At 45.1% G+C, this 11,741-nt stretch overlaps 1 protein-coding gene across 2 annotated transcripts in view; it reads left to right on the top strand.

Moving 5' to 3' along the window:
- The first annotated feature begins 1,497 nt into the window (after nt 1-1,497).
- The window catches only part of JMY (junction mediating and regulatory protein, p53 cofactor), a 104,695-nt gene continuing 94,451 nt past the window's right edge, over nt 1,498-11,741 (top strand). Inside the window, exon 1 of one of the 2 annotated variants that reach the window (XR_012015479.1) lies at nt 1,498-2,888. Coding sequence is in view for 1 of the 2 variants with exons in the window: in XM_072793803.1 (XP_072649904.1) it covers nt 1,848-2,888 (1,041 nt within the window). In the remaining variant the exon portion in view is untranslated. The remainder of the gene's footprint in view (nt 2,889-11,741) is intronic. The other variant, XM_072793803.1, reaches the window with a different exon arrangement.

The raw sequence follows: 11,741 nt of genomic DNA, 5'->3' as shown, positions 1-11,741 counted from the left end.
CAAACTTTCAAAATTTGTGGTTCCACATCAAGAATTGTAAAAAAGGGATCCCTGGATGGCTCAGCGGTTTAGCGCCTGCCTTCTTCAGCCCAGGGCATGATTCTGGAGTCCCAGGATCGAGTCCCATGTTGGGCTCCCTGCATGGAGCCTGCTTGTCCCTCCTCCTGTGTCTCTGCCTCTCTCTCTCTCTCTATCATAAATAAATAAATAAATAAATAAATATTTAACAAAACAAAACCTGCCGTTTCCCCTTTTTGTGCATCCTGCCCAAAGTAAAAAAAAATTTTTTTTTTTTTTTTGTCTAAGCAGATCTGTAGGTGTGTAATGTCCATCTGAGCAAAAGGGCTAAAACTTTTGGTTGTTTGTTCAGATGTCAGTGTACTGAAGTAAGTGTAGCTGACGAAGCATCTTTAACCCAAATGGTTTTGCATAATCTGAGAAATATGGATAAAAGTAAAATTCCCGTTTTATTTTACCATGGATGCAGAATACCTGCACTATGAACTTGGTGCTAATAGGAGAGAATGCCAATAATACAGATTATAAGATCCACCAGGCAATGTTAAAAAATCTGTTTCATCATAGTTCAGCATAATTCTTCAGAATCACATGATTTTTTTCCCTATGTGCATTTTGGGGTCTCTGGTAATTGAATACAACTTGAGAAGGGCTTACTCCGGTGACCTGGAAACGAGGTCCCCAGAAGAGCAAGCACACTGCGATGAAACCTGAAGCAATGAAGCCCCGCTAAGCTGAAATGGAAACATTCATTGTATTAGGACACGACTGAATTTTCATTTAACTTTGTTTTGTTGTTCCATTGGGCTGTCTTCAGATCTTAAATTGCGTTCCGGGGGTGTTGCAGGAGAAATCACAGTCTGGGGTACGCCACTAAAGTCTAGCTCGCAGCCCGGGTAGTGTTTCTGAATACAGAGTTACCTGTGCCCACTCCCCCGGGAGAAACGAGGCACATTTACATGTTAGGGTCCCTTCGAATGAACGGAGTTCGAAAAACCTGGGGTCCCTACGCTTTTTTCCCTTTTCCCCCCGCCCCGAGGCTCGAGGCCACCTGCACCGCAAGAAACACCTGCCCCGCCCTCACCGTCCCCGGAGCACCCGCTGCGCAACGAGGCTGCGCGGAAGGAAGGACGGGAGGGCGCGGCCGCTCGGGGCGGGGGCGGGGCCGGCGCGGGGGGCGGGGGCCGGCGCGGGGGCGGGGCGGGGGCGGGGCCGGCGCGGGGGCGGGGTGTGCGCGCTGCCGCCGCGCCGCCGCGTCACCAGCGTGCGGCACGTGCCCGTGTTTACGTCCCTCGTGGAGCAGCCGACGTCAGCAGCCAAATGGCAACATTGTGGCGCTCCTGAGGCTCGGAGTTTGGGAGACGCGTCTCTCCGTCAGGCCGGCTCGCGGCGGTCGGGCAGCGGAGGAGGGGGAGGAGGGGCGGGGAGCTCGGCCCGGGCGAGCGGCGGAGGCGCGCACATCGCCGGCCCCGGCCCCGCGGGGCCGCTCGTCGCCTTCCGAGAGCCGCAGACGCAGCGCCGCGGCCTCGCGCTGGGGGCGGTCGGGACCCGCGCGAGGCGCTGCGGCAGCGCCGGGCTTGTAAACAGATCCAGCCGCACGTGACCATGTGAACTACCTGCTCCGGGGACGCGTATTGTCTTCACCGCGCGCCGCTGCCACAAAGGAGCGCGGCGGCTTGGAGCGCGGAGCCCCGGGCGAGCGAGGCGAGGGAGCCGGCCGGCGCGCTAAGATGGCCGAAGGCGCCCGGCGGGGGTGAGCGGGGGGCGCGGTGCAGCCAGCCGGGGAGCCCTCGGGCGGGCAGGCCAGCGGCGCCTCCCCCGCGGCCACCATGTCGTTCGCGCTGGAGGAGACGCTCGAGTCGGACTGGGTGGCCGTGCGGCCGCATGTGTTCGACGAGCGCGAGAAGCACAAGTTCGTCTTCATTGTGGCCTGGAACGAGATCGAGGGCAAGTTTGCCATAACCTGCCACAACCGGACGGCCCAGAGGCAGAGGAGCGGCTCCCGGGAGCAGGCGGGGGCGCGAGGGGGCGCCGAGCCCGCAGCGCCAGCGCCCGACGGGGCCCGCGGGCCGGGCAGCCCAGCCGGCAGGGGCCGGCTCGAGGCCGCCGCCTCTGGGACTCCGGGCAGGAGCCCCGGGCCCCGGAGGAGCCCGGCCTGGGCGGACGGCGGCTCCCCGCGGAGCGCGCGCGGCCCTCGGAGCGACCCGTTGCTGCGCTGTGCGGCCGGCAGAGGGGCGGAGAGCCCCCTCAGGAGCCCGGGGCGCGCCCAGAGCGGGCCGGCCCGCAGGGGCCCCGAAGGCAGGGACGCGGCCGAGGCAGCCCCGCCGGCAGCCCCGCCGGCGCCCAGGGAGGCCCCGGTGTCCTCGGTGCGAGTCGTGAGCGCCTGCGGGGCGGTCTCCGAGGAGATAGAGGTGCTGGAAATGGTGAGGGAGGACGAGGTGGCCCCGGCGGCCCTGGCGCTCTCGGACGCAGAGCAGCCGCCCTCCGGCGCCGAGCTGGAGTCCCCGGCCGAGGAGTGCAGCTGGGCCGGGCTCTTCTCCTTCCAGGACCTGCGCGCTGTGCACCAGCAGCTGTGCTCGGTGAACTCGCAGCTGGAGCAGTGCCTGCCCGTGTTCCCCGAGGAGCCCTCTGGCATGTGGACCGTGCTGTTCGGGGGCGCCCCAGAGATGACCGAGCAGGAGATCGACACTCTGTGTTACCAGCTCCAGGTCTACCTGGGCCACGGCCTGGACACCTGCGGCTGGAAGATCCTGTCCCAGGTGCTTTTCACCGAGACCGACGATCCCGAGGAGTATTACGAAAGCCTGAGCGAGCTGCGGCAGAAGGGCTACGAAGAAGTGCTTCAGCGGGCCCGGAAGCGCATCCAGGAGGTAAGAACCCAGGCTGGGCTGCACCTCCCTGCTCCTCGTTACTCGCTGCTGGAGGCTGGCGCCTCGGCCCGGGCTCGGAGCGTTTGGGAAACTTGTTCTACCGGGCAAGAGGAAGACGGCGGGTTCCTTACCGATCTACCCCTTACTTTCAGTGGTGGGAAAACCGTGACATTCCCCAAAGGAACTTGCATAAGTCTTTGGAATTCCTCTTCCCATAGATCAGATAGGTTCTGTAGCACAAGGGACGTGTTTACTACTCAGTGCTGGAAGTAGATTAAAGCCACTCAGAAAAAAAAAAGGCGTCCCAGAGACATTCAGCGATCCTTTCTCTTTTTGCCTCTTTTCCAGCAATGACTGCCCATATAGTAATCCTACTTTTTTGATGTCCTCTCCATTTATTCAGAATAGTTTGTACTAGAGAATGAAGTCGGTCTTTTTTTTTTTTTTTTTCTAATTTCCATTTGTAGTTTGTCAACTTAGGCAAATTTTAAATTCATTTTCCTTCAAATGAGCGGCTTGTCGAAATGAAGAAGCACCAACTCTCAGTGGGATGCTGAAATTTTTAAAGGTTTATGCATAGTCTCAAGTCTTTAGAGCTGGCTGCTTAACTCCTGTTTTAGGGATGAAAAAGGTCTTGGGCAGGAATGCTTTTACTTTTGTACTTGTAAAAGTAGTATAAAGCTTATTCAGAGTATCTTACACTTGAAATTACAGGAAATAATGGAAAAGGTCTGCATGGGTATGCATGAGGACGGCTCTAATTTGTAGGATATGCATAATTTGAGGTCAGTCCTAACAGCTTCTGATGAAGGAACTGTACTAAAAAAGTATTTTAAAATACATTTTAGTTTTTGGGTCACCCGGCTGGCTCAGTCGAGAGAGCATGCAACTCTTTACCTTGGGGTTGTGAATTTGAGCCCCACATTGGGTGTAGAGATTACTTAAAAATAAAAATATCTTGAAAAATATATACTTTAGTTTTCCCTAATGGGCACTACAGATACTTCCTGAAAGCTATTATTTTTAGTACTGGTACCAGTTGAGGTTAGAGGTAGGGTGGGGAAATGCCCGTTTTTATGGTGTTTATATTCCTGACATTGTGTTGTCCTGTTAGCCTTGCCTGTGTTTATTGAATACTTGAATCCTGCTATAAAGGCTAGGAAGTTAGTACCTTCCTGGTTTCTACATGGAATAGTACATATTTTTCATTGCTAAATTTGGGGACTTAGGAAAAAAAAATTTTTCTCCCTTACCTACAGTGCTCTCTGACAATTTCCTGGTTTTCACTCCTTCCAGTTTACTTTGTGCTAAGTGTCACCCATCAAGTAACACCCACCAAGTAATGTGATCAGAGAGTTCTAGGGATCGGTTTTTATTTCCTTCTTTATCATCTACTTTTGGAGTCTGTGTTCTACTTTAATTCATTTTGAAAGGAAATGACAAATTTTATTTTTATTTTTTTAATTTTTTTTTCAATTTTTATTTATTTATGATAGTCACAGAGAGAGAGAGAGAGGCAGAGACATAGGCCGAGGGAGAAGCAGGCTCCATGCACCGGGAGCCCGATGTGGGATTCGATCCCGGGTCTCCAGGATCGCGCCCTGGGCCAAAGGCAGGCGCCAAACCGCTGCGCCACCCAGGGATCCCGGAAATGACAAATTTTAAATGGTCATGTACATTCTCATTCTCTTTTGAGTTTTGTTAATACTGACCTGTGTTTTTTTCCTTTTTTTTTTTTTTTTTTTTTTAAGGTTTTTAAAATGATTTTATTTGTTCATGAGAGGCAGAGACACAGGCAGAGGGAGAAGTGGGCTCCTGAGCCGGAGGCAGACGCTCAGCCACTGAGCCACCCAGGCGTTCCGACCTGTATTTCTTTTTTAACTGCGTGGACAAAACTAGTACTTCTTTCTCTTATACTTGTTTGTTAAGCTTTATATTTTATTTTATTTTTTAAGATTTTACTTGCTTGAGAGAGCGGGTGCACACAAGCTGGGGTTTGGGAGGAGGCGGTGGGAGAGGGAGAGAAGCAGATTCCCTGCAGAGCAGAACGCCTGAGGAGGGCGGGGCTTCATCCCCCTGGGATGGAGCCCTTAGAGGAAGGCAGATGCTTAACCCACTTACTGAGCCACCCAGGCACGCCTAAACTTTATATCTTATATAAATGATGTAGACTTGTTTAGTTTTAATTTCATTGACATTCAGAAAAAGTAATTTTTACCTGTTCAAATAGGGTAAAAAAATGAAAATTGCCAAAGAATAGTTAATTACAGTTTCTGGAACTCTTTCATGGGGGTGGAGGGTTACATTTTTTTAAAAAGACGATCTTTTCCTAATTAAGGTTATATTGACCATGATACTGCATTCTCTTTAACACAAAGAAATTTAAAAATTTAAGGAGTATTTTGTGTTTTGAAAGATCACTCAAATGAAGTTTATTATAAATTCATTGGAAATTTTATATATATAAATTGTTGGTGCTTCATTTTGTTGATTCGAATGGTTTTTGAAAAATACCAAGACAACAAATAGATTAAGTTTATATTGAAAGAAATGAAGCTCTGGGGAGAAAGGGTGGTATGATTAATTAGTAATGTCTGCTGTGGGCAGGATAATTGGAGTGTAAGAGCATGCCAGCATGTTTTTTTGTTGTTCCTTAGCTGCTTAAATTTTTTACTATTGTAATAGTTTGCAGTAACTTTTTTTACGTAAGATATTTAAGAAATTGTCATTTTTGTGCTATTTATTATATTTAGTAGTCATATGTAATTTACTGTTTTTTTTCCCAGTTCTGCAGTTGACTTAATTTGTGGAAGTGGCTATAGGTGTTCAAGCCAGGTGTATCTGATAAATCAAACATTCTGAGGTATATGTTACTTAGAAAATTTAGTCTTGATTGTTTTTCCTTTAATTTCTCGTTCAATTTTTGCCCCTCCCCCCATTCTTTTTCCTATCTAAAGAGTTCAGCTTAAAGACCACACCTGTTTTTGTTCAAAATGGTCAGTCAATTGTGGAAGGGAGGTTATTTATTTATTTATTTTTAAAAGTTTTATTTATTCATGAGAGACACACAGAAGCAGAGGGAGAAGCAGGCTCCATGCAGGGAGCCCAACGTGGGACTTGATCCCGGGTCTCCAGGATCACACCCTGGCCCAAAGGCGGCGCTAAACCGCTGAGCCACCCAGGCTGCCCTTGTTTTTTGTTTTTGTTTTTGTTTTTGTTTTTTTAAAGTAGAACAGACTGTACAACTAGATTGTAAACTTCTCAAGGTCACTGGCCTTGACAGTATCTTGGAATTCTCTTTGCCATCCCTAGTTCAGGGCCATACATCTTGTCAGCACTCTTTAGGATTTGTGGACCAAGGCCAGAAGTGTTTTTATTTTTGTTGTTGCCTTTTAGCGTTACAAGTATTTAGTTTTTAAAATACTTTATCAGAGAGAGAGTGCCAGCGCTTAAGCAAGGGTAGCATGCTAGAGTGGGGGTGTGCGCAGAGGGTGAGAGGGAGAAGTGGACTGACTCCCAGTAGAGTGTGGAGCCTGACTTCTCAGGACTCTGACATCATGAATTTAGCTAAAGTCAGACACTTATTGACCGAACCATCCACGCACCTTCCCCCGCCCCCCAGCGTTAGAAGAATTTAACCAGAAGAAGAGTCTTTTTGATTTAAAGTTGTGGGTACATAGAATTTTATAAACTGATAAATGTAAATTCTGCATAAGGGACCATGGCATTTAGAAACTGAGAGTAAAATCTTTTAAAACTGTAAATAACTTTCTAAATAAGGGGTCTTTTTTTTTTTAAGATTTTATTTATTTATTTCTTCATGAGAGACAGAGAAAGGCAGAGACGCAGGCAGAGGGAGAAGCGGGCTCCATGTGGGGAGCCCGATGTGGGACTCGCTCCCAGGACTCCAGGATCACACCCTGAGCCGAAGGCAGGCACTCAACCACTGAGCTACGCAGGTGTTCCTAAATAAGGGGTCTTTATTTGGGTTTGGGAATTCCTTATAAATTGAGGGGAGCTATAGTTGGATTTTAATGGGGTGCCATAAACTAAAATGCTAATTTTATATGCGTTTTTGGAGAGAGCCTTTTATCAAATTCTTTAAGATGTTCTTCAAAAAGAACTTTAAAACCATAATTGTGTATCATTTGCTTTGTAAACTTTGGGCATATCTCTATTGGAGCTTAAGTTTTAGAATACACTTATGATTTAATATGGGGTTATAAGAAGTACTTCTATGTCTTTGTTTTGTGAAATATTGAATAAAAGACTTCGTTTTCTGCTAAACATTTTTGTTAATGATTCACAAATTTTGTCAACTGACTGGAAATGATAGTTTGAGGAGCTATAATTCATATAATAATAATGAGAACTTTTTATTTTAAAACCTTTAAGATGTTTTAAATATTATTATAAATATTGTTATGTTTATTAAATATTTTTAATGATTTATTTATTTTGAGAGCGAGGAGGGAGGGGCAAGGGGAGAGAATCAAGCCAACTCTGCTGAGGGAGGATCCTGACAGGGGGTTGGATCCCACAACCCAGTAGATTGTGACATGAGCCGAAATGCAAGTCAGGTGCTTAACCTGAGCCACCCAGGTGCCCCACTGATAAATTTTTAGATAATATAGGAATTGTAAGGTTGTGTGCTACTTTGGGCCTTAATCTTAGAATTTATTACATGGTAGGTTTGTTTTGGATTTTCACAAGGATTTGCTCTAAGGAGTGCTATTTATTTACCAAGTACTCAATCCATCCCTGAATGAATCAAGTGCCACCAAGGCCTCTTTGAATGTTTTCAGCAGTAGTCTTAGTTGTTGATCAGAGCTGAGGATTATATTATATAATGTATGTGCATGAGTGACCCATACCATGGCTTACTTACTTTGATGACCTGGATTTTGTAAATAATGGTTTCTGTATAAGGACAACTATCGTTGAAATGGTTATGGTCCTTTAGATAGTAAACCTTAAGTATGGTGGTAGTCTTAAGATCTAAAACAGTGTTCTTGGAATTTATTTATACAACTGTTAAGCTAACTTCTTCCCAGTTGGTTTTAACTTATGTCTAGTAAAAAAACAGCCAACAAACAAACACTGAGAGCAGCTTGTATGTTTGTAAGTAGCCATGTAAGGCATGCTGTAGACACAGCCTACCTAGTGTTTGGAGTTAGAAAGACCTGGTTTCCAGATAGAACTCACCACTTCAGCGGCCTGCTTAACCTTTTGAAAAGGGGGAAGAAACTTAAGATGGAGATTTAAGTAGGACATTATGAAAAGGTGCTTAACAAAGTGGCGAGTATAAAAGGGGGCTTCCAGAAAGTGTTCTTTTCTTTCCTGTAATGAGGATTCTCCAGAGTTTGTTTTCACCTCAGCATTTTTTTTTTTTTTTTTTTTTTTTAGGGAATGGAACTAATATTTATTGGCACTACTTAAGTATTGGTGTTTCATGTTTACTATCTCTTTTCATTCGCCCACTCTCTTTTCAGGTAAATGGTGTTTTGGGTATTTTTTTGAGATTTTATTATTTGACAAAGCACAAGCAGGGGGAGCGGCAGGCAGAGGGAAAAGGAGAAGCAGGCTCCTTGCAGAGTAGGGAGCCTGATATGGGGCTCCATCTCAGGACCCTGGAATCGTGACCTGAGCCGGAGGCAGCCACTTGACCAACTGGCTGAGCCACTCAGATGCCCCCAGATAAATTTTATACCTATATTACTGAAACAAAAGTTGAAACTTAAAGATGTTGGATTTGGCCAACCTTAAACAGCTAAGACGAAATCAAACAGATTCAAATGTAGGTTTGTCTGAATCCAAACATGTGCCTTTTCTGCCCTGCCTTGTTTCTGTGAAGACATTAGAAGGGATGTCAGTCTCCTGAGAATGAGTCAGTTCAATAATGGCTTTTAAGATAACCTGTTTGTTTAATTTCAAATTAGTTATGATAGGCATGGTCTGGGACAGAATCTCATGTTGTGTTACAGAAGAGATTGCCAAGGTATGCAAGCATGAGTTTATGTTAGACTAGAGTGCCCAGTTGCCATTTTCCTTGTATTGTTAAAATGACTTGGCTGTGGGATCCCTGGGTGGCGCAGCGGTTTGGCGCCTGCCTTTGGCCCAGGGCGTGATCCTGGAGACCCGGGATCGAATCCCACGTCGGGCTCCCGGTGCATGGAGCCTGCTTCTCCCTCTACCTCTCTCTCTCTCTGTGTGACTATTGTAGATTTCAAAAAACAAAAAAAAAAAAAAAAAAAAAGACTCGGCTGTAAATGACTGCTGACTTCTGAGGTTATTTAACATAAGGGGCAGGAAGCTCTAGAAAGAATGCTCACCATCTCTCCTCCCAATTATGATTTTCATAATTTTTCTGGAAAATTAAAATTATAAAACCTCTGGAGCAACACTGACATCCCAAATATATATATTAGAGAAATCAGTCTTGTGTGAGCCCAAGGATGGTTGTCTTTGATTGGACGATGTGCCGTGACCCATGATTTGGTATAAATAGTAGAAGCAGACTCAGTAAGGCTGTAATGTAGTTGCAGTTGAGAGAGGTGATATGCCTGTATATTCCCATAAAAATAGTGTAAACACAGTTGAGGAATAATGAAGCTGAGTGAATTTTGTGGCATCCTTGAAAGTTAGGACCAAAGACTTGAAAGGTAGAGGCTGTGTGAAAACAGTGACTTAGGTACTGATCATCTTCTTCATTCCTGTGCCCAAATAAACTTGGCCGTTTTTCACATCACTGAAGAAAGAGAAGTATAGAAAAGATAAATCTTTTAAGGTTAGCGCATCTATAATGCAGAAATGTGGAGGCTGGTGGCAGGATAGCAGCAGCCTTCACGATAGCTGATTTATTTGTGGTGCTTTGTCTGCTTGCTGTTTAAGTCCACCAGATAGTTCACAGACTTGAAATCAGGCATGTTTCCTTTTTGCTAAAACAAGGCCAACTCGGACAAACAGTTGACCAATGGGAGTTCAAGGGTGTGTGTTGGGGGGGGGTAGAAGGGACAATGTGAGTGGGAGGTGAGGTTTGGTTTGTCAAACATAACAATTGTTTGAATTAGCAATCTTCACCCTCCAAATCTTCACATGAACTTTATAATCAGTCTCACTTATCCATTGCTTTATTTGACCTCATTGACTATGGAATACTGCTGGAAGTGGGAAGTGAAAGCAAAAGGTGGCCTTCCACTGATGGTTAAATGCCCGTGTGCTTACTTTTTTGTAATGGAAAGTTTACTGTGGCTCTTTTCACTCTTTAATAGGCCCTGCTCCCTCTGATTCTGTCCAGTTCCCTCACTTGTTGATGGGAGAAAATTAAAGTTGCAATGCTAAGAGAATGCAATGAAGACTAATAGTTCTTGGTGCTATTTTTTTTTTTTTTTTTGATAGAAATTGAAGCTTGGCCTTGCAAGCCTCTTGTATTGGACTGTAAGTAGCCTTAACACAGAGTAAGTTATTAAAGCTCCACAGAAGCACAGAACGATTCATTAGCAAAAAGCTGGAAAATTTTGTGATGTTTCGTAAATGTAGAAAATTGCCTTTTTATGCTGGTCCTTGAATTTCATTTTTATTTTTTTAAAGACTATATTTTAGAAAAAGAGTGTGTGAGGGTCAGGGGGAGAGTAAGAGAATCCCAAGCAGACTTCCTGCTGAGCATGGTGCAGGCGGCGGGGCTCCATCCCATGACCCTAAGACCAGTACCTAAATTGAAATGAAGAGTGGATAGATACCCAGCTGAATTTTAAATTTTATGTAGTTATAATTGCATATGATAAACTGTTCATACTGTGGTAAAGGTTTTATAGTATAGGCTGTGAAATAAAAATAGGCTGATAGGCTGGAGGATGGTTTTAAGGATAAATGTATGAAGTTCATTTAATGATGGGAGGTTTTATTTTTAACTTTGAGGGTGATGGCTAAGGGCTTAGTTTATTCAATAAATATAGTTCATTCAGGTAGCATAAGTATAGGGAAACTACAGTGATAAACAAAACTGGTCATTTTCTTCAGGAGTAGTTTTAAATACAATTGGTTACCAAAGCAGCCTGCAGCTAGGAATTAGTTGAGGTAAGGGTTTTGTTTTGTTTCGTTTTGTTTTGTTTTTGAGGCACTTTTTTTAAGAAGCTCTAACTACACTATTGTTGGTTAGTGCTTAGGGAAAGAAAATTTACTGAATGTGGCTCAGAAAATTCTGTATTTTTGTCCAAATTCTGATACTAGTGGCTTGACCTTAGCGCTGTCATTAACTGTCCTTGGTCTCAGTGTCCGAGGTAAGACCAAAGTTAGAGGTTAAGGATCCCCAGGGTAGGGACGCTTGGGTGGCTCAGGGCATGATCCTGGGTCCAGATCAAGTCCCACATCAGGCTCCTCATAGGGAGCCTGCTTCTCCCCCCTGCTATGTCTCTACCTCTCTGCATCTCTCATGAATAAATAAGACCTTTAAACAAACAAAAAAGGATCCCTAGGGTAGGTCACAGGTACAATATGGCAAGTGTTGGGACCTGAGCCATTTGTTTAATGTGCTTGTATCTAGATTTAGGTCCCTGCTGTAAGCTGACTGTTCGGATCGCAGCACTTCTAATTTTGCTACAGTTTTCTAGGCTTTGAAAAAGTCCTAGTTAATTTTTTGGTTGCAGAGGGTATTAGAAGAGGACAGAAGTGTTTCTTCTTGTTGTTAAGTTTGTTCTTTTGGCTTTGCTTTGTTCATTACCTGTTCTGGAAGGTGTTGTTTCCCTCCCCCCAACCTTTGGTATATTTCACTATGGTTTCTAGTATTAAAAATGCTTTTCCATCAGTTTTTGATAACTTGAAGTTACATTTACAAAGCAAATGGTTAGTTACTAA

The sequence above is a fragment of the Canis lupus genome, chromosome 2 (assembly GCF_048164855.1).
Source record: "Canis lupus baileyi chromosome 2, mCanLup2.hap1, whole genome shotgun sequence".
NCBI classification, from domain to species: Eukaryota; Metazoa; Chordata; class Mammalia; order Carnivora; family Canidae; genus Canis; species Canis lupus.
Note: the sequence above shows the minus strand (reverse complement) of the source record. Positions and strands in the feature narration are given on the sequence as shown.